At 44.8% G+C, this 27,195-nt stretch overlaps 1 protein-coding gene across 1 annotated transcript in view; it reads left to right on the forward strand.

The window, feature by feature from the left end:
• The window catches only part of HMCN1 (hemicentin 1), a 329,872-nt gene that overhangs the window by 142,470 nt on the left and 160,207 nt on the right, over positions 1-27,195 (forward strand). The window contains 7 exon segments of the mRNA XM_034778414.1: positions 11,060-11,201; positions 11,612-11,739; positions 19,499-19,612; positions 20,666-20,824; positions 21,746-21,940; positions 22,714-22,812; positions 25,160-25,287. Coding sequence (XP_034634305.1) covers positions 11,060-11,201; positions 11,612-11,739; positions 19,499-19,612; positions 20,666-20,824; positions 21,746-21,940; positions 22,714-22,812; positions 25,160-25,287 — 965 coding nt within the window.

Here is a 27,195-nt window from a genome sequence, read left to right on the forward strand (position 1 = left end):
TGAACACAGCATGATATCTAATCACAGTCTTTGGGCCTGAATCTCTGCTCACCTATAGTAGTGTAATGAAGCAATTCCAGGAAAGTGAATGTACAGTGGTGTAAGAGGAAAATCCAACCTTTTTTCTCCTGGGGAATCTTTTGCCCAAAATATCTTTGGTGTATTCTCTGCTGGACAACCCAGCATTAATATTCCCCCTGTGCTGGTGAGACAAGAGATTAAGCATTATGAATGCAGTTTGGCAGCAGTTGTAGGAGAAAAAGAAAGATAACAGGGAAATAAAGACATTATAGAATGAAACGTTTGTATACATACCATTCATTCTCTTGGCATGACATTCCCAACCCCAAATACATAGCGCAGATTTCCATATAAAATGAAAGGAATAGTCCATAATACAATGCTGAGATCCTCCCAGCACAAAAGGGGAAAAAAAGATAATGAAACTGGAGTATTGAAACCTCGTTTGTTGATACTTTAAAGGGGGGGAAATGCAAGATTATTCAGCCCTAAAAAAATTAAAACATTAAGCAGTCTGATAGCAAAGTGGTTCTTTCTCCACTGTTAGGGTTACCATATTCAAACATTTAAAAAAGAGGTCACTCCACGGGGCCCCGGTCCCGCCCCCGGCCCTGCCCCAACTCCGCCCCGGCCCCACTCCAACCCCACCCCTTCTCCGCCCCCATTCCAACCCCTTCCCCAAAGTCCCTGCCCCAACTCTGCCCCCTCCTCTGAGCACCCCGCATTCCCCCTCCTCCCTCCCGCTCTGATCTTGGTTGGGGGTTGCTAAGTGCTTCCCTGCTCCCCACTCGCCCCGCAGCCCCTATGCCTCTGCCTGCCCTGCTCCTCCTCACCCTGCAGCCTCTGCACACCCTAGCCCCTGCAGCCTCTGTGCCCCCTGCTCCCCACTCGCCCTGCAGCCTCTGCGCCCCCTGCCTGCCCTGCCCCTGCAGCCTCTGCGCCCCCTGCCTGCCCTGCTCCTCCTCACCCTGCAGCCTCTGTACCCCCCCGCCCCTGCAGCCTCTGTACCCCCTGCAGCCTCTACACCCTCCCTCCGCCTACCCTGCTCACCCGGCAGAGGGAGAACTGCGGGCTCCACGTGGACTCAAACACTGCCGCGCTGCTCTGTGGGGGAGGAGGGGGAGGGGAAGGGACTCTGGCTGCTAGAAGCCCTAGTGGCTGCGAGCGGCTTTCAATCAGGCCAGGCGTCCAATCAGCTGCGCCGCACTCTGCATGAGGGGAAGGGGGAAATCCCCGACATTTCTACTTTATTAGAAATCCCTCCCGGACGGCCATTTAAAGCTGAAAAACCCGGACATGTCCGGGGAAACCTGGATGGATGGTAACCCTATACACTGTTCTTGGGAGCTATCTAAGATGATTAAAATACACAGCTTGGAAAAGGTTATTAGCTAAAGTCTCTTATCGCTATGGTACTTCCACTCTTTTCAAAACAGGAAATAAAACAGTTAAACTCCCAGCAATGTTCTTTGATACAAAAGAATTAAATCAGTAGGTATCCATATGTCTGGATGGCTCAGCTGCTGCTAATTACCATTCACAGCAGTCTCAATCATAGTCATTACATTGTTTTTTGAAGTTAGTCTCTTATACAGGAAATACATGTGTTTGGAGAAGGGGGTCAGAGATTGCTTGAGCAACCTATCCAGAGACCTGAAGAAGAGCTCTGTATACAATGAAAGTGTGTCTCTTTCATCAACAGAAGTAGGTCCAATAAAATATATTACCTCACCTACATTTTCTCTGGGAAATTAGTGAGTATCACAAGTTTAATAAACTCTCTCTCTCCCAGGGTTTCCCATTCAATGTCTCTAGCTAGATCAGACAGAGAAATAGTCTTTTTTCCTTCCTGCAGTGAAAGGGAATTAGGGGAAAAATCTAAGTGAAGTCTGTGTTTGCATTGTTAAGCTTCTCTGTGGGTTATATTTGCTTAGGTTTGGGAAGCCTCCTCAGATAATATTCCCTGGATGAGATCATCTGCAGAGTGTTACAATTTAAAAGCTAAGCAAACAAAGCTTTCTCATCAAATACTTCCCATGCTTTCAACATGTGATTGTTTGTCATTTATGAACCTCAAAAAGAGGTTATTACTATTTATTATTTTTATAGTATTCAAAGTGTGCTGGGCACTTTACAGACAGTAAGAGGATAAGAGCCACTGCTCCAAAGAGATTATGTGTTGAAGGAAACAAAGTACATGCAAAGAATGGGGAATTAAATGCAACAACAAGCCAAGTGACTGAATGACTAGATGTATCACGTCTTGTTCTATGATTTGGGGTTGGATTTCCTGTTCTATATTGCCAGTTTGTTAGCATTTCCTTGGGGGAGGGGGAAGAACTAGAATCTATAGGCTTTTTGAAAGATGACTGTTTTAAGAGGAGGAACTTAGAGGGATGGAGGAATGGCTACTCCTGGGAGGATTCTGTGCCAAAAATTTCAAAATTCTGCATATTTTATTTGTCAAAATAATGCAATATAATCACACTAGTTTCAATTGTTTTGGTAATTTATTTAACCTACAATACAGAAAAAGTCACAATAACTATTCAGCATTTCCTAAACACATGAAAGTTAACTTACAAACACTTGGTAGCTAATATCCTGCTTCCAGTTATAATCCTGGATTTTCATTTAAATCACATTACAGAACACCACAAACAACAACAACAATAAAAAGTAGAATGTCATTTTAAATTGCTCATACTTTCACACATGAAAGTGATACAGTTTTGTTAATCATTGTCCTGGATCTGGCTGGGTACTTTGGGAAGTGCTTGGTTCTGATTTTCCTGACATTTCATTGACTGCTTGGTAAATGTTTTATTTGCCCTCAAAGTCTTTTTTTTTTTAAATGGGTAAGTAAAATAAATCCTGAGCTGTAATCTAACCCTGTTGAGCCACGTTGGCACAGGAAAAAAGTGAAAAAGCACATAGATCTTCCTAGCTGAGGATTCCCTTACTATCATTTATAATAAGTCTCCTTTACATCACTCTGGCAATGTAGGGGCCTTAAAACTCTTACAGGTTTTATGCTCCTGGGGGAATTGATTGAGAATGGGAACAGTTAACTAACAATAGGAACAATAGGCATGCTGCTACACTTCTGCCTCAGAAAATGAGATCAATTAACCATCAACAGTAACTTTAACAATGTTACTACACAGGCAGGCTGCTACATTTGTGCATCAGAGAATGAGATCAATTAACTAGCAGGCAGGCTGCTACACTGCCTCCCGGACATAGCCTGCCTCGTGCATAATAAAAAGCCCTACCCTTGTACACCAGCGAGCTGCAGTAGCAAGCGAGAGGGATAGAGTTTCTCTCTCTCTCTCTCTCTCCCTTTTTTTGGCACACACGTATGCCCAGACCCCCTCCACAGTGAATAACCACACAGGCATGCGTGACCAGCCCCATCTTCCCTCCCACCCCCTGTTTCTGAGGCTGTTTCAAGCATGTTGGAACAGATGCGCTGCTGGGGAAGAGGTGCATGTCCCCCTGCAGATATTTTTTTTAAAAATTCTGGTTGGGGGGGCACAGAAATATGCAGGCCATAGAAATTTTGTGCCCCCCGTGCTATTCACAACTTCACACAATGCACAGTCAACCTGTGGAACTCATTGCCGTGGGATGTTGTGAAGGCCAAAAGTATAGTTGGGTTAAAAAAAATTAGATAAGTTCATAGAGGATAGAATAGTGGGACATGGCCAGGAAGACATTTCCAAAGTGAGATGTCTGGTAAATGCAGAAGATTTTAGAAGTGCATATAAAAATAAAATAAAGGAGGACTGATCGTATTTGTAATCCATGGACAAGGATAGGCCAGCTACTCTCCTCTGAGATGCCATTACGCATTACCATACAATGACCCAAGAATGAGACAGACTTTGGTCTTTCCTTGCTGTGACATTAGGGTTTAGAGCATGCTTTGGTGCCTCATGTTGTTTTGTGTAGCAACACATAGCTAATTTAGGAATCTGGTTAGGTTTGGAGGAATCAAAAGACATAGGAAAGAGGAGGATAGAAGTAGTAATCCTCAGGGTTCTGAGAGGTCCTTTGAGGAATAATGGTGAATATGGCATACTTTTATATTAATGTTCCCATGATGCCCCTTCTTGCAAAAAAATACATTATATTTTCAACAATTAATATGCGGTGCATCTTCCATGCGTCAGAGAAGGAGAACTATTCCCTAAGATTGTACTTTTCTTTTAATTAAGTGCATGCAATTGTGGCCAATACAATCTATGTGGCTACTTGATAATGAAGTCTTCTGCATGTATCTAATAAATATTATTTATTGATTTTGATACACACTTTAACAAGTCTATTCTTCAGACCTGTCATTGCAACAGTAGCTGAACTGTGTTTGTGAGCCTTCTTTTTACACAGCTGTTTTCATCTAGTTCACAATCCAAAAATGTGAAATACTACAATGACTATTTAATATGAAACCATAGAAAATCCAATGCATATTGGTAAATACAATCTAAGCTAATACAAGTCAGATGAGAAGGAAAGATTCCTTTTGAAAATATATTGACTGTGTATGTGCATATGCATAAAGATAATCTTTCCTAGAAATGGATCCAACTTGGATTCTGTGCCAGAATTGACTTCAAAGTAGAAATACCAGTCTGTGGCGGGAATGCACAGTATCATCCTAACTCCATCCTCCCTTTTCTCTCAGCAACATATATGTTAATATCTGTTGCAAGCAGGTTTTGATCTTATTGTAGTTTTTTGGCATGTGCATTCATGACACTAACATACTGCAGATGTTCAAAAAATTGTGTGCCTCCATCCTGGTACTTACAAATGCAGAATTAAAGATCTTTTAACAAATCGATGGCCATACAGAACTTCACAGGCATCCCTCTATTGCATGCTTTGACCACATAGTGCTTCATGGTTATAAGTGGAGATGATTCTTCTGATCCAAAAGTACAGAGCCCTACCACTGAAATTAAGACATATGATACATATTTGCTCACATCTGAAAATAGACTATTAAACTAAAGCCCATTAAAGTTAATTGGGACTCTTTCCCATTGGGAATTGAATCAGGCCTATAGAGAGTGGCCAGTACATGGTGGCTCTAATCCTGGTATCTGATCCAAGCTATCTGATCCATGTAGGCAGATACCGATGTCTCTGTGAAATCCTCTTGAAGATAATGGGGCGCTCTGCTTGGTTGCAGGTAGGCCAGATTGTAAGGACTGAGATTTGCCTAGTTAGTGTGGTCAGTATGTTATAGAAGTGAATTTTGCAAAAATCACACCCTATCGGCAAAATTTGCAAAATGTTTATGCAAGTCACTAAAACTATTGCCTTTTTCTGTGATAGCTTTTGATTTGGACACAATTAATTGGTTGTACTTGTTTATGCATTGCTAGTTGTGCGAACAATTTAAATCACATGCCTTTCCAAAGAATTGTTGTATGAGGCGGTAAAGAGACAACAAAGAATTACTGAATCTCTAAGGTGCTTCAAGACAATCCTCCTTCATGTTCTATTAAAAAGTCATATGATTATGTACAAATGCTGTTTCAATTACTACTATCCAAATGGGTTTTTCCAAACATACAGTGAAAGAGCATGATAAAAGGTTGCTTAGAGTAATGAAAAATATTTTTGTGAAATAATTTGTTCATACTGTACATTATGCCATATATTTCCTGTTCTGTTAATAGAAGTATACAATATTTTTCCATATGTTAAAAATTAAAAATCACTCTGGGTTTTTAAATACTAATTTTAACTTTTTGAAATTGTTTTAATGAGCATTAGTGCCAGCAAAAAGTGCAGGACTGACAACAATGGAGCCTGAAATCCTCAGGTGAAATTCAATTTCTGCAGCGGCCCAGTGTAAGATCTGTATACCACTCAGGGTCAGCTCCAGGCACCAGCCGAGCAAGCTTGTGCTTGGGGCGGCAGGTTCTAAGGGGCGGCATTCCGTCCAATCCTAGGGTGGCACAGCCGCCCTTTCTTTTTTTTTGGTTCGCAGGCTCCAGCCGCCCTGTAGGGGGTGGCGGTGCAGAGGAGGGGAGCGCCCTGCTGGGAGCAGGCTGCGCGGTCCATCTGCCCCAGCCGGTACCAGGTCTGCAGCAAGCCCGGCAGCCCGAGTCCTTCTCTCCCTGCCAACCTTCAATTCACCTGCAGGTGGGAGCGGCGTGGAGCCCTCCTGGCAGGCGGCACGGCAGGAGGGGCCGAGTGGCGAGCGCCCAGGCTGAAGGAAGCCCTGGCCGCCCCTCTTCTCTCTCTCCCCCATGCTCCCTCTCCCTCCCCCTCGCTAGCTGGGGTGCACACTCCACTGCCCGGGGCACGTCTGCAGCGCAGGGAGTCCTGCTAGCCAGCGCGGCTGGGGGAGGCAGCCACGAGCTGCCAAGTAAGTGGCACCAAAAGTTTACACCCTGGCTCCGGCCTCCCTGAATGTGGTTTTTTTTTTTTTGCTTCGCTGCTCCGGCTGCCCCGCTCGTTTTTTGTTTTTTTTGCTTGGGGCAGCAAAAAAGCCAGAGCCGGCCCTGATACCACTGAAGCTTTATTTGGAGACTTTACTAGGAGTTAGTGATATATAGAGCTGTGTGAGCCCACCCCTGCCTGTGTCACATCACATAGAGGTACTGCCCCCACCTCTGCCCCCACTGGCATCATCTTGTATGCAGTCTCCTCTTCTCGTTTTCACTGGACAAAAGCCACTTCTGGTGCTAAGACCCTACTGGACAGGACGAGTGCTCTGTAAAACTAGGATTGTTGGCTTTAAGACAGACAATGGTCTCCCTAGGTATGTCTCAGATTGTGCCTCCCAGTAACCTGATTCTGATGCCTGACCTCCGCTCCGACCACTAGGTCAGATAGCCTACATCCTAGTCATGACAGTGTTGTTATATCTATTCTATAGATAGTTAAAGGGAAGAACTGGGAGGTTTAAACTGAAGAACTGTTAGGGTAAGGCCTAAACATAAATAAGTGAGACCATAAGTTCATGAGCAAAAATTCATAGGAATTTGCTTAACTACATTGGTGTCCATATTTACTGAAACTGTGCATGTAAATCAGTTGCTGTCCTAACTAGTTCCTTGCTCCGTAGATGCAAATGTGGTGGTTGCCTTTGGCAATGTAACTCTGCATAAATTTTTGCTTATGGACCTTAGAGCTCTGTCAAATGTCACACAATGAGTCATTGAAAGAGCTGGACACAGTCATGAAGTCCTGAATATGATTCCCCTATTCTGACCACTAGACAACACACTTAACCAGAACCCTGCATTAAAATTATGGGCTGATGTTCCCACTAACTAAACTTCAAAAATACTTTTAGAAACCCTTGGAGGAATTTATTGTGGCATCTCTGATGTTTGCAAACAATAAAGCTTCTGGTATCCGTGGTGATGGTATGTATTTGCCTGCTCTGCAGGGGTAGCGAGACTTAGTTGGCTAATGTTTACAATCCCAGTTGGTTAAGGAGTCTCATCAGCCCATTGCAGGTACAGACTATGTGTTAACTCAAATGTGAGTCTGGCCTGACTAATAGTGCTTATGCCTCGGCCAACCTATATTGCCCCAAATGTGTAACTTTCTTGATAGACCTTTCTATGTAAAAGTTATACCATTACTAAGGAGTTACCATGGACTTGCTGTGTAACCGTGGGCAAACCTTTAAATTTTTTTTTTACCTTGGTTTCTTCATTTGTAAAATAGAGACAGTAATACCATCCTCTTTAAAGTATATTGAAATCTCTGCAAGAAAAGTGTTATATAAGTGCTGCCTTATTATTTGTTAAAAATATTGATGAAAATGGCCAGTGATGTTATGCAAAAATATATCAAAGAGGGCTTCATTGCAGTGTTTAATTTTATAAACCTATAGGATCAGTTGGTACTTTGGATGGGTATAATCCTAAATCATTACCCTATAAGCTGTACTCCGATTCAGAAGATAGAAACTGTCATGTATTTATTTTGCAATAACATAGGACTTGTCTTTACTACTGCACTAAATCAGCACTGCTGCAGCACGTCTGGTGAAGACCCATTGCATCGACAGCAGAGCACTCTCCTGTCAAGATAATTACTCCACGTCAATGAGAGGTGGAAGCTATGTTGGCCGGAGATCTTCTCCCGCCAACATAGTGTGGTGTAGACACCACTTTAAGTCAATGTAAGTTACATTGGTCAGGGTGGTGGCTTTTTCACATCCCTGAGGGACGTAACTTACATCGACTTAAACAGTCATGTAGACAAGCCCATAGTAAACACATTGGCACTATATAACAGTTGCCATGTAGTTAACTGATTGAATGACCACATACTATGAATATATACGGGGACCTGTATTTGCTTCAATGGGGGTTTACATGTTATTTCTGCCCTGTAACAATATGTAGTGAACTACTTCTCTTTTCTAGAAAAAAGAAGTATAGACTGGTCCTGATAAGTGTTAAGGAAAGATAGGATGTAGGTCATCAAATGGAATGCAGATATAAATCCCTCAAGGAAGAAGAATGTGAAATTTACAGGAAAAAAATTCATCCTGTAAATTGACTCTTTTCACATCATCTTAAACTAAGTGTGGAGGGATCTCCGTGACTAAACTAGGAAAAGTTATGTCGTTAATCATGCAGTCATCATAACCTTATTTCCACTATGTTTAGTTGCTTATCCCACACACAAATGCATAATTTGTATTAGCATTGTGCTAATATTTTACATATTTTTTCCCTCAACCAATACAATAAAATAATATGCTATACACTCTGGGTCTTATTTGGCAGCCTTTCCCATTGAAGCAAATACAGGTCCCCCGTATATATAAGTATGCCATATATGGCCGCCTTTACTCTCTGAAGGTGAAGGAAAGGGAGAGTATACATATTGATGTATCACTGTGTGTTACCTGTAAATTACGTCTCTTCTTGACAAGTTCTTATATGTGTTTAAAAAAAAAAATTAAGCTGTGGGAAATAGTGGGACTGTGAGAATGCTGCTATCAGTTGCCCATGCTGATTAGGTAGCCTGTGACCATCCAAGCATGAACTTGGAGTCCTAGATTAGTTTTTTTTTAAATCTTGTCCTGATTGAACTAACCTCGTTATCTCCATACTGATTTATACCTGCCTCTGGAGATTTCCATTACTTGCATCTGAAGAAGTGAGGTTCTTACCCACGAAAGCTTATGCTCCCAATACTTCTGTTAGTCTTAAAGGTGCCACAGGACCCTCTGTTGCTTTTTGCTGTTGCTGTTTGTTTCACTGTTACTTTTAATGTCAGCAATAATATATGTATATTTCCAGCACAAGTGCAGATTTTACCCCACCCTCTCCCAAGGGATGATGTCCTCACACCTGTGTGCTACACATTTATTCACTGTGTGACCCTTAACAGTCTCTAGCTTGGCTTTAATTGCAGAGTGACTCTCTTAGCAGTATGCATCCTGGTCTTTGTAACTTGACTCTTGAAGTCCACTTTCACCTTAATACTCAAACTGCCTAACCCTAACTGTTCAGTGTAATTGGTGGTTGCCAGCAAGGAGACTAGCCATCTGTTAGAAGGACATGTATTAAAACTCCAATGGTACACGGTTGGCACTGATTGTAAAGACAGATGCAGTTAAGGCAATTGTAACACAGGCTGCAGCAATGGAGGCAATAAGCTGCTAATCCAATAGTGGGTGGTGGTGATGAAACAAATGCAACATTACTGTAGAAGGCATTAGCGAGAATCATCAGCAATTACTCCTGAAAGAGTCTTCTCCTGATAATCCATCAACTGCTGCTGATTCTCCCCTAAAAGTGCATGAAGGCATGTGAGGCTGTGTTGTAAAAGGGGCACATTCATTACTTGCCAAAATGAATGGTAGTGATAGTCTGCTGGCTTTAGTGGGGAAATCAGACTAGGGCATTGTTGAGCAGCTTCATTGATTCTGATCAGTCTCTTCCCCTAGAGAACCCATTATAACACTATGGGTATCATCAGCACCACAGATGCAGATTGGCTCCACTATGGCTGCTGATGATTTCATTTAAAATATTATATTTCAAGTCTGTATTTAATTTTGTCACCCAGGATTAAATGTATCCCTGTAGAGAGGGTTGCTAGAAAGCCTATGAGCTGCCTAAATGCTGCTTACACCCTGCTGGTCCTTTGCTCCCCCATCCCTAAATAGTCAAGGGGTGTTATCCAGAACTCATTGGTCTTTTAGTCTTCAAGGATTTTTAATAGTTTTTTTCTTAAGTCTCCCTTCTTGTGGATTCCCACTCAGTGAGTTTCATGCTGACATCTGGGCTGGAATAAACACACAAAACACACAGCTGAAGTGACTAAGTTTTGCCTGGTTTGGAGTTGAAGCCATTGAAACTACAAAGTTTCTCATAGTTTCCACTCAGAGTAATAAATTGGCACCTCTTGCTCATAACTCAGCCCAGGTTTGTGAGCCTTGGTGAAACTTTTTGGTAAATCTGGCTTAGGTTTTAGGTTTGTAACAACACTCAAAAGCATGTAAAACTGGCACCCGCTGCATTTGAGATTTGGACAGTTACATTTTAAAACAAATTGAAATAAATGAATATGTGGGTTTATTTTCTGTTTGTAACCTAAATACTCTCTTTAATACTACTTTTTCATCTAGCCATGCATGTCTCCTGCCAAGGCTTGGGGTTGGGCAATTGGGAGGGGAGGTGTCTACAAGAAGACCTCTCTAGTTTAAGAAGTATGTAATATGAAACATTTTGAGAACCAGTCTAGATAAAAGGGATTCTATAAATAGATAACCACTATTTATACTTTTGAGCTGCATCTGCTGCTTTGTTACTCTTTTCACGCAGATTTCAGAATCATCAATAGTATTAAAAAAGAGGCAATGGGGGAAAAAATTCTGGTCAGTCCTTTCTTAGTGGTGTTTTCCATCATAAGAATGTGTCTGAAGCGTGTATAGACCAATTTTTTATCAAGGTTTTCTGTAAATGGCTGTAAACTTGAACATCATAAAAGTCAAGCTGATGTTTCAATATTATTATTATTATTATTTTATTTTTAACAGAACCACCCAAAGTTGTCATATCACCTAAGAATCAGTCTTTTACAGAAGGCTCTGAGGTGTCTATAATGTGTTCTGCGACAGGTTATCCAAAGCCAAAGATAGTCTGGACACACAATGACATGTTTATCATGGGATCAGACAGGTATGGTAATGGGCTTGTTGCCTTTCCCTCTTTTCTATTTGAAGAGGATAGTGTTCAGGAATTATGAAATGTTCTGAATGAAAATTTCCTACCAACCTCAAAGGCCTGTGAGACTTGTAAATAGTGCTTGAGGGGAAAAAAAGGAAGCTGAGTAAACTCCAAAATCTGGCCCTTTAATCTCAGTTTTCTCATATGTAAAATGGTGATATTATGATTACCCCATTTCACAAGGATATTGCAAGACTTAATTTGATGATGCTTCCAAAGCACTTTGAGATGCTCTGATGGAAGTTACTATTTATACAAAATACATGCATGTATGAAAACCATCTACACACGATGTTGCCACTACATGAGATTGTTTTCGCAATGACTACTGAATTTTGTTCATACTTTTTTTTCCTCCCCAGATATAGGTTGACCCCAGAAGGCACTTTGATAATTAAAAATGCCGTTCCAAAAGACGCAGGATTTTATGGTTGTTTGGCCAGTAACTCAGCTGGGACAGAGAGACAGACTTCTACCCTCACATACATTGGCAAGTATAGAAAGAAACAATTAAGTGAAATTAAAAAACAAACAGATGATCTGAGGGGGAAAGTTGAAGAATATTGATAGAGCCGTTCAGAACATTTCTAATGAAATAAATTTTCAAATAAAAATTAAAAAATCCTGAAAATTTTAACAAATTTTCCCTCTGTTTTCTAACAAACTGTAAATATTGATAATGTTAAAGGTGGTGGTTGTTACTGTTTCTTCATTTATGGCTCTCATGTTTCTGTTTATTTTAGTTTTAATTTTACAATAAGAAATAGTGTGTTTAAAAAATTAGATCCGCAATGAGCAGTGCTACCTGCCAGTGAACATAGGAGGCAAATGGGCCTCAACTGACTTCTCTCTTTTTCCTTATCCCTCCCACTGGATAACTTTAATCTAGTCTTCTCCCATCACCCTTCATATTAGACCAGCTCTCTGGTGCATGTATTACTCCTGGGGGAATTCTGCTCCACTGCGCATGCGTAGAATTTATGTCCCCTGCATATTTCTTTGCTTTCCTGCAGAAAAATGATTTCCTCGAGTGATTGGTTGTGTGCATCGTGTGCACGGATGTTCGAAACTTTTTCCCTTAGCAGCTCCTGTTGGGACGGCAGGGGAGCCCCCTAGAGTGGCACTCTTATGCTGGTGTATATAGTACCCTGCTGGCCCGAACCCCCTTCAGTTCCTTCTTACCGTCCGTGATGGCGTTGGAACGTTTTCTCTCTCTTGCGAGTGATCCTTAGCTTTTCAGTCTTCTAGTTAGAATTGTTCTTAGATAGTTAAATACAGTTGTATTCAGGTGTCTAGAAGCTAGTTCCAGCACCAGCCTTGGGCTGCAGGGCATGCCGCAAACCCAGGGTTTCAAAGCTTGTGCCTCGTGCCTAATAGCGATCCTCACGACTCCTGTCTCCGGTGTCTGGGAGAGGCACATCAGGCTGAGCGCTGCAAAATTTGCAAGGCCTTCAAACCATGCACTAAGAAAGAAAGAGACTTTTGTCTTAAGCACTTGCTCATGGAGGCTGCGCTACAAGCACCAGCCCCAGACCGCCCGGCAATGGGCCCGGGTTCTCCGTGCAAAGTGCCCCGGCATTGGTGCGTGATCAGGCACCACCCAGGCACCGTAAATCGCCGGCACCGAGGTGGGCCACCCAACCTCGGCACCGATCGACCTCTCTGGAACCGACTAAGCTTCATAAGAAGGGGGAAAGAGGGCACTCTCCCCAAAGAGCTGCCAAGATGCTTAGAGAGGCTTCTGACGTGCAAAGACAGGTTGCGGGCCCGAGCCAAGAACTGGCACCGTTGACTCCGGTGCCACAGGCCCTGTTGAGTCCGGTACCCAGCGAATTCAGTGCTGATGAGTGTCTGAAGAAGGTCCTGGAACACCCCTCCACACCCGACACATTTGAGGCAGGGAAGGACCTCATCGAGCTGTCGGTGCCAAATCCCCTGCCATGCAGGGAGAAGCCTCCGGCACCACCCAGCAGGGTGCTGTCCAGAGGGAAACCAGCAATGGTGCGCCGCTCAAGGTCACCGACTCGGCACCTTTCCTGTTCGAGCTCAGTACAACATGAGCTTTCGGCACCGGAGGCAGACGTACCCGCGACACCTGCGTCAGCGTTTAGATGCCGTTCCATGATGCCATCGATCGCCCGGCAGTGGAGCGTGGCACCAGCAACCTTCCCAGCACCGTGTGAGGGGCATCAGTTCCAGTCCCAAGACTCCCTGTACCGTTTGTTGTCCCGATCATCCAGGCACCGGTCCCCGGCCTGTACCTCACAGCACCCTACAGCTGCTCAAGGATCGGCACCTCCTTGGTCCTCTCTGTCGGTATCCTCCAGCTTCGAAGCTGACTCCAGTCGTTCCAGCTACAGCAAGCACCGGACCATGGCCAGCAGAGACTCACACTCAGCTTGGCAGCCACAGTGGCCACCTCCGGAACAGTGGCCCTTCTGGACCCCATGGGCCTACCATCAACAACAGTGCACTATCTCCAGAGCCTCTAGGTCCAGGCACTCTACGCGATGCCATTCCAGGTCACCATATAGGCATGCTTCAATGGCGAGAGGGGCCACACTCTCTACGCCGCCCTCGGATCCCCAAGAGCAGCTGACAGTGGCAGGCACAGTGCCCGTGGTGTTACCAAGTCAGACGATGCCTCAGGAGATGGCAGCCCCATCAGGCCCCAACGTGGCCCAGGCCTATGGGGACTTGCAGGAGGGTCAGCCCGAGGGCAACCAAAAGCAGCTCACGTCCTCTTCTTCCCCAGATGAAGCAGTGGCGGGTACATCAGTCTCAGGACCACCACCGATCGACATAGGGTTCACCAAGAGCTTCTCCACAGGATTGCCCTCAACATGGGCCTCCAGGCGGAGGAAATGGTCTAGCAGGAGGATCCGATGGTGGACATCCTGGCTCCTGAAGGTCCCTCCAGAGTTGTGCTCCCTCTGATAAAGACCATACAAAGCAATTATAATACTATATGGCAAACCCCAGCCTCCATCACGCCAACGGCCAGGAGGGTGGAAAGAAAATACTTCGCCCCATCCAAGGGCTACGAGTTCCTGTTCTGCCACCCAACTCCCGGCTCTCTGTCGTTTCAGCAGTTAACGAAAAGGAACGCCAGGGTCAGCAAGCTTCGGCCCAGTTCTCCTCCTTCCCTTCCCCCCACCCACCTTCCCCGTCCCTCGTCAGGGACCCCTCTCATGAGCAGCTCCTTATGCAGGAGGTCCGTTCACTCCTCATAGTGAGGGGCGGTGGAGGAGGTTCCGCAGAAGCTAAGGGGAAAGGGGTTTTACTCCTGTTACTTCCTAATCCCCAAGTCAAAAGGGGGTCTTCGACCCATTTTAGACCTTCGTGGACTCAACAAATTCATAGTCAAACTCTGGTTCTGCATGGCCTCCCTAAGCACTATCATCCCATCACTGGATCCGGGAGATTGGTACGCTGACCTTGACATGAAGGATGCTTATTTCCACATCACCATCCATCCGGCACACCGACGCTTCCTCCGGTTTGTAATAAACCAAAAACGCTACTAGTTCACGGTACTCCCATTCAGCCTGTCCACAGCCCTGGCATGTTCACAAAGCGCATGGTGGTGGTGGGGGCCTTCCTGCGAAAAAGGCAAGTTCAAGTGTACCCCATACCTTGACAACTGGTTACTGTCAGGTCAATCCAAGGATGAGGTCCAGTCCCAAGTGACAATTGTCAGGGACACCTTTCACAGGCTGGGGCTCCTCCTCAACATACCTAAGTCCTCACTTCAATACCTCACCACGACAGTCAGGTGTTGCCTGCAGCTAATCGGACATATGGCAGCCTGCATATATATGGTCAAGCATGCCCGACTGAGACTAAGGCCCATACAAGCATGGCTTGCACTATGTTACTGCCCATCCCGAGACCACCTGGACCTTGTGGTAATGATTCTAGGACAGGTCCAAGAATCCCTGCGTTGGTGGCTGGACTGACCAGTAGTCTGTGCAGGGGTCTCCTTCGCCAAGCCCTACCCTTCTCAGATGCTAGTAACAGATGCATCAGGTCTGGGCTGGGGCACACACTTAGGGGATCTGAGGACACAAGGTCTGTGGTCGAGGGATGAGATACCTCTCCATATCAACCTGAAGGAGCTCAGAGCAGTTTGTCTGGCCTGCCAAACCTTTCACGCCACTTTGCAAGGTCACAGCGTGACAGTCCTGACAGATAACATCACTGCCATGTTCTACATAAACAAACAGGGTGGAGCCCGCTCCTCACCCCTCTGCCACAAGGCTCTTCTCCTCTGGGACTTCAGTATAGCCCGGTCCATTCAGCTGGAAGCATCCTACCTCCCCGGGGTATGGAATGAACTGGCGGATTGCCTCAGCAGGTCCTACTACGTTCATGAGTGGTCGATCAGATCGGACATCATACAGTCTATTTTCCAATGGTGGAGCTATCCCCAAATAGACCTCTTTGCCACCAAGAGCAACACACAGTGCCCTCAGTTCTGCTCATTTCAAAACCACAGTCCGGGTTCGATTTCTGACGCATTCCTAATTCTGTGGGGCGAGGGGTTGAAGTATGCCTTCCTTCCAATCCTGCTGGTCCACAGGGTTCTACTCAAAATTCGCAGGTACAGGGTGACAGTAATCATTATTGCCCTGGCTTGGCCGCGGCAGCATTGGTACACGATCCTCCTAGAGCTGTCCGTAGACGCCCCGATAGCCCTGCCCCTCTACCCAGATCTGATCACACAGGACCACAGGCACCTTCTCCACCCGAACCTACAGACTCTGCACCTCATGGCTTGGAAACTCCGTAGCTAAATCCCATGGAGAGCCAGTGCTTTCAGCCAGTGAGACAGATTCTCCTCAGTAGTAGGAAACCTTCCACCAGGGCAACCTACATGGCAAAGTGGAAAAGGTTTTTCTGCTGGTGTGAACCCAAGCATCTCCAACCGCTCCAGGTTCCTATCCTGATTATTTTGGACTACCTCCTACAACTCAAGCAACAAGGCCTTTCTCTTTTGTCCATCAGAGTGCACCTGTTGGCTATCTCAACATTCCATCCAGGGGAATCTGGGTGCTCGGTGTTCTCAAATCCCATGGTGGGGTGCTTCCTTAAGGGACTGGAGAGGGTGTTCCAATATTCTCGTCCACCAGTCCCAACCTGGAACCTGAACCTGGTCCTCTACAAACTCATGAGCCTCTCCAAACTTCGAGCCCCTAGCCACTTGTTCCCTCCTCTACCTTTCATGGAAAGTAACATTCCTGGTGGCCATTACATCGGCAAGGAGGGTGTCTGAGCTGAGAGCTCTCACCTCTGAACCCCTTTACAGGTGTTTCATAAGGACAAGCTACAGCTTAGAATGAACCCTAAATTCCTCCCCAAGGTGGTCTCCCAATTCCACATGGGCCAGGACATTCGCCTACTGGTGTTCTTTCCAAAGCCCCACATGAGCCCGCAGTACCGCAGCTTACACACACTGGATGTTCGAAGAGCCTTAGCATTCTACATAGAGCGCATGAGGCCTTTCTGCAAATCAACCCAATTGTTCGTGGCCATAGCCGATAGAATGAAGGGCCTTCCAGTTTCTGCGCGACGCATATCGTCCTGGATCACAGACTGCATTCGCATGTGCTATGAGCTGGCCAAGGTCCCAGCCCCACCAATCATGGCCCATTCGACCAGTCTTTCTGGCGCAGGTCCCCATCCAGGAGATTTGTAAGGCAGCTACCTGGTCTTCAGTCCACACGTTTACAGCCCACTATGCTGTCAACCAACAGGCTAGAGATGATGCAGCGGTTGGCAGGGCTGTCCTCCAATCAATCATTCTGTGACTCCTACCCACCTCCGATGGTAAGCTTGGAAGTCACCTAATTGGAACAGACGTGAACAATCATTCAAAGAAGAAAAGACGGTTACTTACCTCTCGTAACTGTTGTTCTTCGAGATGTGTTGTTCACATCCATTACAATACCCACCCTCCTACCCCTCTGTCGGAGTCAATGGCAAGAAGGAACCAAAGGGGGGTTGGGCTGGCAGGGTACTATATACTCTGCTGTAAGGGCACCACTGTAGCTCTCCTGCCGTCCTGATAGGAGCTGCTAAGGGAAAAAGTTTGCACACCTAATTGTAATGGACGTGAACAACACATCTCGAAGAACAACAGTTACGAGAGGTAAGTAACCATCTTTTTCTGATGGGGAAGCAAAGGGAAGCTACACAAGCGGTCATGTGATCCTTCCTAGCAATATGTTTCAGGTGCCCAGGGCAGCCGGCAGAGAGGTAAATCATTATGGGGCAGAGGGGAAGGCCTAGCTGATGGCTCCTACCCTGAATCAGGCTCAGCTGCTAGTCTCGGCTGGGCTGGGAAGGAGGGGACTTTCTCTTCCCCTGCATGACATCTGGGGCTGGGTTAGACCCACCCCAGATTTCTCCCTCAGCTGTAAACTACCTTCCCTCAGGTTTCCTGCACCCATCGCTCCTCAGCTGCAGGGGGAGGGATCATTGTACGGGGAGCTGCTCCCCCACCTGCCCAACCTGTGCATCTAGACCCTCCCATAGAGCCTCCCCCCAGATCCAGAACCCCCCCGATGAGCCCCACTCCCCCTGTACCTGGACCCAGTGATGAGCTCCCAAATCTTAAGAACCGGTTCCCTACCAGGCCCTCTCGGCGGCACTTCAGCGGTGGGGGTCTTCACCGCCGAAGTGCCGCTGAAGATCCGGTAGGGAACCGGGAGGTGAGTATGGGCCCAGAGCCCTGGGGGTAGCGGGGGGCTGTGGAGGCTATTTAAAGGGCCGGGGCTCCAGCTGCCTGTGCCACCCTGGTCCTTTAAATAGCCGCGGGAGCCCTGCCGCTTCCCCAGGGCTCAGGCACTATTTAAAGGACCAGGGTGGCAGAGGCAGCTGGAGCCCTGGCCCTTTAAATAGCTCCTCAGAGCCCTGGGGTAGCGGGGGACTCCAGGGGCTATTTAAAGGGCCGGGGCTCCAGCTGCCGCTGCCACCCTGGTCCTTTAAATAGCCATGGGATCCCTGCCGCTTCCCCAGGGCTCAGGAGGCTCTCTGAGAGGGGGGGGAAGCAGGGGAGGAGCCGGGGGAGCCTCGGCCTCCCCAGCTGGGAGCTCAGGTGGGCCAGACAGGACAGTCCCGTGGGCCGGATGTGGCCCGCGGACTGGAGTTTGCCCACCCGCCTGCCCCTTTAGGAACCGGTTCTAGACCGGCTTCTAAATTTAGCAACCAGTTCTTGCGAATTGGTGCGAACCGGCTCCAGCTCACCACTGCCTGGACCACCCCAATGAGCCACCCACACCTGGATCCCCATCCCACTGAGCCCCACTCCCCCATCATCTGGACACCCCCTCTGCCAGCTTTATCCCTCCCACACCCAGATTCTCCCCCCCCCCGCAGCCCCAACCACTTTCACCTGGATCCCCCTGCAGCATCCCATTACCGTTGCACCCAGAACCACCCAATAAGCCCCTGTGCAGCCAGATCCCTCTATACCTGGATCCCCCACTGAGCCACCCCCACCCAGATTGCCTCACACAGAACCCTCTCAATCCACACCTGGATCACCCCACACTATGCCCCTCTACACTTGGACCCTGGCTGGTTGAGCCTGCCTGCATCTGGCACAGAGGGGCAGGGCCCTGGGGTGTTTCTGGGGCAAGCCCGGCCCTTGCACTGTGTCAGGGTTGGATGCAGCCTCACTGCTGAGTCTGTGTCCCAAAGGGAGCTGCAGAGTCCACCTCTGTGCAGCCAGTGGCCTGTGCTCCCCAATGCCATGCTGGAGCCTCCACATTTATTTGACAAATAAAATTGAGAGAATTTTTAATTTTTTAGTGCAGAATTTTTAATTTTTTTGGCACAGAATGCCCTCAGGAGTAATAATAAATGTGTCTGTAGCGCAGCGAGCCCAGTATGTCTCTGAGCACTACAGCATTGCACCTATTTAATATTGGGAAGTAGACACCGAGAGAGAGTCTCTGAATCTTTCCAGATCCTCTGGATATTCAAATCCTCTCACTTCTTATTTCTCACTCCTTATTCCACTCACCTTTCAGTTATCCCGCCACTCCAGTTTCTTTATTCTCCCCATTTCCCTCAATATTTTGCAGCTCACCTAAGATTCTCAAGCTTGACCAGCTTTAGTTAAAATATTCTGTCTAATGTCCATGTAACAAGAGGAAACTGGAGACCATCCTAACTTAAGTAACAAATATTTAAACATTCTTTGTTTACTTGAAAACAATTCTAATCTTTTTCTTTTTTTCCAGAGGGCCCAAAGTTGACTGTAGTTCACAGTGAAATTCTGGTTGCCCTTGGAGACACGACTGTAATGGAATGTAAAACCACTGGGATCCCACCTCCTCAAGTTAAATGGTTTAAAGGTGCATTTTTTCCATCCATCTGGATCTATTTTGCTTGGTTTGGTTTATTTACTGAACAATGGTATCTTATTCAATTACTTCGGTTTGTGACTTAATAGTGCTAAAAGCTGGTTTACTATCGAAATGGTGACTAAACCATGAGGTTCTAATTTTGGAGATACAGCACTAGACCTCTAAGGTCTGATACATTACACTTTGTTTTACTGTTTTAACTCCATGGACTTTGTGAAGTTACACTAATGTAAAACGAGTGTAACAGAGTGATGAGTCGAATCTTGTATCTTCTAAATAATGGCCTTCTTACTTTGTAGAATGTTTAGATATATGTGACTAAAATCTCAAATGCATTTTTCTATGCTTGGTAATTGAATCTCCAACCCCCTCAAAAAGCCCAAGGAGCCCTTTACTTCTCCTACCATCAAGATTTTAGAGACCCCCACTTTTGGAGTGGAAGGGCACTCAGAGAGTCATCATAGAGCTACATGAGGTTCTCCCTCACCCTCAGAAACTGAATTATGAACTCCAAGAAAAAAGGGTTTATTGTTCCATGCACAAAGGTGTAAACTATTGAAACAGGCTGAATACTAGAAAAGACTTCAATTAAACATCCTGTGTTTTCTGGAATCCCAATAGCCCTGGTACATAAGAATTGCCCTAAAAGATCAGGCAGATGCATCCTCTGGTACATGTTTCTGTCTCTGATAGTGGTTGGTACCAGATGCTTCAGCAGAAGATGCAAAAAACTCCTAGTGAACTATTCTGCCCATAAGGAAAGTCTCTTCCTTACCCCCATCAGTTAGAGGCTGGCTTATTCACTGAAGAAAGAGGCTTTATAGCTCTTCTTAAAAAAGTGATTTTATCCAGTCTAATGTAATGGCGGACGTTCTCATTCTCTGTTGAATGGAAGCCAATGTATTTATCTGGGAGTGCATAATTAAATACAATCAAACAATGATGTAATCTCAAATTGGGAATGAAAAGGATATTTCTTTCATTGGAAACAGTTTTGGAAATACTCTGTTATTTCATGTTATCTTTTTTATGTGGACCTAGGTGACCTAGAGTTGAGGGCATCGATGTTTCTTATCATTGACTCTAATCGGGGTCTTTTGAAGATCCAGGAAACGCAGGATCTGGATGCTGGTGATTATACTTGTGTGGCCAGCAATGATGCAGGAAGAGCATCTGGCAAGATAACTTTAGATGTTGGTTGTAAGTATCCTGTATTTAAGTGCATTAACTGCCCGTGATTTAAATGTTTCCATTTCCTGACATTGGAAAGACTCACAATTAGAGACCTAGGCTTCACATTAACAACTTAACCTGTGCTTATTAGTGAAGGGTTGTGCAGATCACTTAACCTTTCACTCTGTCAATATCACCAAACTCCATTCCTCTTTCATCTCCTTTCAAAAATGTCTCTGTGCCTTCTTCCATTCAGCTCTGTATACTTGGAATACTTTCCAGTGTAGTTCATCAAGCCAGCTCCCTTGCCTCATTCAAATCCTTCCTACAACTTTCCCTCCTCCTCACTTCTTTTTGCAAAGCTCATGAAAAGTGAAGGGAGGGGAGAAACATTCCCCCCCCCACTTTTTTTAAAGCAGTGCAAGCATGAAGATGTGCACATGCACTGACCTGAATAACCACACAACATTATTGCCACTCTTGCCCTTCCTCTCCTCTTTCCCCAACCCTTTTTGGTCTGACAATGACACTGACTTGTTGTACTGTGTTGAATATTGGCTCCAGTTCTGTAAGTTACTCTGTGGAGGCAGATCTTTGTGTCCATATGGAGTCCTGCTTTTGTCAGAGAGGGTCTTTGCTAGTGTAGAGGTCATCCCATGCAGTGTAACTTACAGGGCCAAGGTCTTAGTCTGTAAGCTCATTTGCACAGAATTGGGTATATTCTTATTTCAGTGAGGTGCCTAGAATATTGTTGAATACCCCCAAAATAAATAAATGATGATGCAAGACTGCAGTTGCAAGGTTTTGCTAAATTTAGAACCTATTTGGATATTAGGTGCTGTATGATGGGACATATAATTGAAATTGTAGTTTAACCTAAACTGCAAAGGAAATATTAATGCCATGTTATTTCTCTGTTTTATGTCCTGTGTATTCCATCTCTTCCAGCTCTCCCAGTTTTCACACAGGAACCTAGTGATGAATCTGTGGATATTGGATCAAACGTGACATTGCCTTGCTATGTTCAGGGTTACCCAGAACCAAAGGTTAAATGGAGACGGTTGGATGGCGCCCCTCTTTTCTCCAGACCCTTTGCAGTTAGTTCCATCAGTCAGCTCAGAACGGGTGCCCTGTCTATTAACAGTAGGTAGACAAAAATCTATAAAGACAAGATCATAACATCTATACTGTATAAAATGTATTTATCAAAGTTACTGTAATACTGTAGTATTCATTTTGCCTTTAACAATGTCAGTTTTTAGTACAGACTGTATCCGTTTGACACCAAAATTCCACTGGCATTCTGGCGGCAGGAATGAATGCACTTCAGTTACCATTTGAATCTCTTTGTATTTGAGTGAGAATAATGTCAGTGCTGTAGAAGTACAGTGTTTGGGGTAAAATTAAAATTTGGGTCCTGGCCAATTGTTGACACTAAAGATTCCATGGAATGTTTGCAAGAGAAGAGGATGTTAACTCCATTGTTTGTGCCAAGTCCTAGTTTGGGTAGCTATTGTACATTCTGCCTGTCTAATTTCTTCTTGCAGCTTCAATTGGCTATTGTATTCTTCACCTCTTGTTCTAAACAGTTGTGCGGTATTGTTCTGCGTTGTTAAACAGCTGCCTTGTTCCCTCCCAGACAGTTATATTCTTAGGTGGGTGAAGTGATTCCAGTAGGTACTGTTTGTAAATTGCATTAAAATCCTTTGGGATGAAAAGCAGTATATATATACATAATGCGTTATTCCTCTTCAAGTTCTCTTATGTGGACATTGGTTCTCTCCATTGTGGCCAGTGACAAGGAATGGTCAAGTAAAATTATATTAAAAGTGAAATATTTTTGCATTGCAACCTTTTAGTGCAAAACAGTTTAAGACAATGCAATCTCGTCCTTTTTCAATGTAATTTGTTTTTAGATTTGTGGGTCAGTGATGAGGGAACTTACATCTGTGAAGCTGAAAACCAGTTTGGAAAGATCCAGTCACAGCCGGCCACAATAACAGTAACAGGACTGGGTAAGGCGGGTTAACATCTCAATCTAACCTAGCAAAAGGATTGACTGATAGAGGTTCTATAGCTGTAATATATCTGACCACTCTTTCGTTGGATATGAGCCCAAACCAAATACTTCGAATTGAAACATCCCCAAATTCTGATGGTATTTGAAATCTGATCCTGGAATTGAATCTGAACTTAGCAAATGCTCCCTCTTTTTATATTGGGTGAACAAAAATCCTGAATGTGAATACTTCTGAACTTTGGGGTGTGGGAATTCCAGACTTGAATTAGGTGCTGTGAACCCATCTCTAATTTTTTTGCCAATAATTTTATTTTTATATAAGAAGTAATTAATAAACAAGTTAATTTCTTCTGTGTCCAAAATAGAAGAATCCGTTTTTTAAATTAGAAGAACTATGTTATGAATACAGTTTTTTTTTAATTAAAATAATAAGCCTAATTCTGTGCTGATTTACATCCAGTGCAGACCCTTGAGTTCATTGGGGCTGCACAGGAGGTAAGCCAGTTCAGAATTTGGACCTTAGTGAGAACTATTCCTGTCCAAGAGTATAATTTATTTTCATACAAATTTGTTTAGAAGTTTGGGGCCTGTTCCTTGTTGGGGTCTGTTCCTTCCTTTGGGGCCTGTTCCTTCTCCCAAAACTCCCCTTAGCTTAAATAAGAGCAGGATTAGGCCCTTGGTTATGCCCGATAGCCTTAAGCTTCTATACTGAATTCAACACCTTAAGGGACCCTAGGTAGGATTTTCAAAAGTGATTGAACTGGCCCATTGAAGGCAATGGTAAAACTGCCATTAACTTTAATGCGAGCAGAGCTTTTGAAAATCCCACCCAAATCTTCATGCGTAGTTTTATGCACATAATCATTTGACAGAACTTGTACAAGAAAATAGGATGTGTACTTGCAAATCAGACGTGTGTGTATATATACATACTTATACTAACTGAAATAGGAATATCTACATGGAACAGTATAATCTAAAATCATTGAGTTTTGCACATTAGAACATTTTTTTTATCTTTTGACTTGCTGCAAGACTTGAATTAGTTCCAACTATACTTAATTAAATGGATCTTCAAAAAGGTACTTATCCTTAGTTTTGTTTTATCCTCCTCCTCTTAGAAAAGTTTGTTAAAGGCATAAAAATCTTCATCATGAAAACATTTTGTGATGGGGAGTGGGAGAGGTTTCCTGCCATAATTTATCTTAAAAACTGAAGGTAGCAGGGAGAGTGCTCAAGGCAACTTCTTGATAAAATTGGAGTATAAGAAATCTCTGTGATTTAAGAAGACAGTGAATGTATAGTTTGTACAAGAGTTATCTTTAAGTAACTGGTTTTATTGTAGAGAGTGGGAAATGAAAATAATTAGACATAATGCTGTTTGAAATGTGTACGTTTGTAGGAGGAAGTGAATGGGGGTCCATCTATGCATCCAGTAAAGTGTTTATTATCTTGGACCACATGTCAGGAATCTTTACATTCATAGCAAGCAGCATTTTATAAACAGTCAGTTTTTGACCTATCTAAACGTTCTGTTTAATCTCCGCTATTTCAAGGTCACTTTAAAAAGCAAACAAACAAGTGAAGCTGTTTATGAACTGGTAAGCAATATGTTAGATGTTTATTGGCATCCAGAACTTTCTGCCGAGCTGTTGACCTTTCCCATGAGACCTAATAGCTTGTGCTCAGAAGGGAAGTCACCTCTTGGTCATGGCTCTTGTGATCCTACCTATTTCTATTCCTAGAAATTCTGCTACCAACAAGAAATAAAAAAAAATATTTTGACTTTAGATCAATAGAATTTGAGTGTACAGGAAATGCAGGGTCAAGCCCAAAGGGAATACTGTTTTTATAGTTTTGAATGGACAATCTCTGACCTATGTTGCCTGACTGTTTGCCTCAACCCCTGCACTCACTGTCTCTTCGCTTCAGCATCGCTTCACACCTGCTTCTCATGCTTTCCTCTTCTCTTCTCTCCTGTGCTGTGTCCTCATTGCCCTCATACCTTCATTGTCCCCCATCCCTTCCCTTGTCTTTACATTTAGCTAGTTGTCTCTTGACTGACCCTCTTTCCCCCCCCCCCCAGCCCCCGCAAAATATATCTTGGCACTAACATGACATTTGCCGGCCATCACGTTGTTCACTCTGCCTTTCCTCTACCCTTTGTCTGTCTTGTATATTTAAATTATAAGGTCTTCAGTGTTTTTACTGTAGCTAGCGCAATGGGGCCCCATTCTTGGTTGGTCCTTAGCCACTATTGTAAATCATAATGATAGTAAGGAGTATTTCATTTTTTGCAAGCACATAGAAATGCCTAAATATCTTTTTTTTTTAAATTCAAGTTGCGCCCCTAATTGGAATGAGCCCAGCAGTAGCCAATGTAATTGAAGGACAGCAGCTTACTTTGCCTTGTGTACTGCTGGCTGGAAACCCAATTCCAGGGCGGAGATGGATTAAAAATGATATGGTGGTAAGACACTCTTTTTGATTTTTATGTATAGTCTTGCAGTTTTGTATTTCCTGAGGGAGAAAAATATGCATTTAACATTTTAAGGCATGATATAAACTTAGCACAGTGTAATATAGCTACTGTTCTTAAGCAATAAATTTTTTTGTATGGTAGAAAAAAAGTTGTAAATAAAAGATTGCAGCAAATAATTGGTATTTCATCACTGAAGGAAGTGATCACACGAGAGTTCCATGTAAGAAATATATCTGTCAACATTAAGGTTTGCTAGCCTGAGATTCCAGCTGATAGGAACAGAAATTACAATCCATAAAGGGGCAATCCTTGTGGAGACTCATCAGTTGATCATGTGAGAAACAGGCCCCTGGGTTCATTCCCTGATTCCAGGTCAAGCTTTCCAGCTGGGATAGTTCCTTCTGCCCTTTTGGGTATTCTCCCCAGAGGACGTGGCTGGGCCTGCGTTCTGCCCACATGGGTTTCTCCCTCAGCTGTCACTTCTTCCACAGTGTCCTGTCTTGGACCTTGTTCCCCTCCCGGAGGCTCTTGTAATTCCTGGGGGCAGGGCAAGAAGAGCCCCTTGGTGGGCGCTTTCACCTTGGCCAGCCTTCACCTCTAGTTGTCTTGGATTCCTGGCCCATCTGGTTTCCTTTTGGCATCCCTGGCAGGCTGTCAGCAGCCATGTAGTTTTCCATTAAGCTAACCACTTCAGCCAAGGTCTCTAGTTGGTGCTTCAGGACCCATCCTTGTCCCCCAATGGGGAGTTTTGGGTGAATTTCCCCATCAGAATGAGTTCAGCAACCTGCTCCCCCATCCAGGTTTCCAGTTTTAGCTAGCACCAACAGTGCACCCTCAATCTCTGGGCCACCATGTGGGGCTGGATGCCAACGGATACTTCTCTTCCTGAAAGCAATGATGGTGCATCTCCTCTGAGGTATCAAAGTAATGAAGGATTGTTGCCTTGACTCTGGGGTAATCCTGGATGGTTGTTGGGTCGAGCCCCCAGTAGGCAGCCAGGGCGGATGTGGTCAGATGAGGGGCCAACAAGATGCCAGGGCCCATGGCAGTGCTACTGCTACCTGATCAAAGGTGGTAAGGAACATCTCCAGGTCGTCACCATTTTTGTAAGCTTCACTGGCATTCGTGTGGCCAGCGGGGTGGGGTCCCTGTTGATGAATCCCATGAAGACAAGAAAAAGGACAGAATTTGTTGCACTAGGCATTACTGCTGCTTCTGTGGTTGTACTGCTAGGTCTCTAATTAATTGTTGCTGCTGTTGCACCATCTGTGGTTGCTGTTGGAAAGCCAGCTGCTGCTGTTGCTATCGCTTCCGGTTTTCTGTAGCCAACTTTGATAAACTATCCAGATCCGTATTTTTTTAAACAAAGTCCCTTCTCCTTATACCAGAGCTGATCAGTCTACCCATATTCTCCTCCAGTTGTCATGAATCTGTCATGGTAGCACGTCCCCTTCAGGCTTTATGGGGAGTGCATGCACATGAGTCCAATTACTCCATCTTACCCCAGTGGGTGCTATAGGACATCTTTTTAGCAGGCTGGTGCTCACCTTCCAGCCAAAGCCTCTCAATTGTCTCATCTACTCTTTGTGTCCACCTAACAGCCTGTAGTTAGCAAAAGGGGTTAAGCAAAAGAAAGGCAAAGGAAAAAAACTCCCTCCAGGATATGGGATATGAACAGCTCCCTTCGGGATATGGGCCTCTCTTTCTTCAGAGGAGTCCTGGGAGAATCAATGTCCACCTCAGTGTTCAGTGGGCTCCAGTGCCAGCCTCAGTTCTTCTCCACTTCAACTCAGGGGTCCTGCACCCTCATTCTGCAAGGGCAGCGGCTCTGTAGGCTCTATGTCCTCTCTCCAGGGCTGTTGATGCTTAACAGCCTGTTCCCTTCCCATGGTTGCC

The sequence above is a fragment of the Trachemys scripta genome, chromosome 8 (genome assembly GCF_013100865.1).
Source record: "Trachemys scripta elegans isolate TJP31775 chromosome 8, CAS_Tse_1.0, whole genome shotgun sequence".
NCBI lineage: Eukaryota > Metazoa > Chordata > Testudines > Emydidae > Trachemys > Trachemys scripta.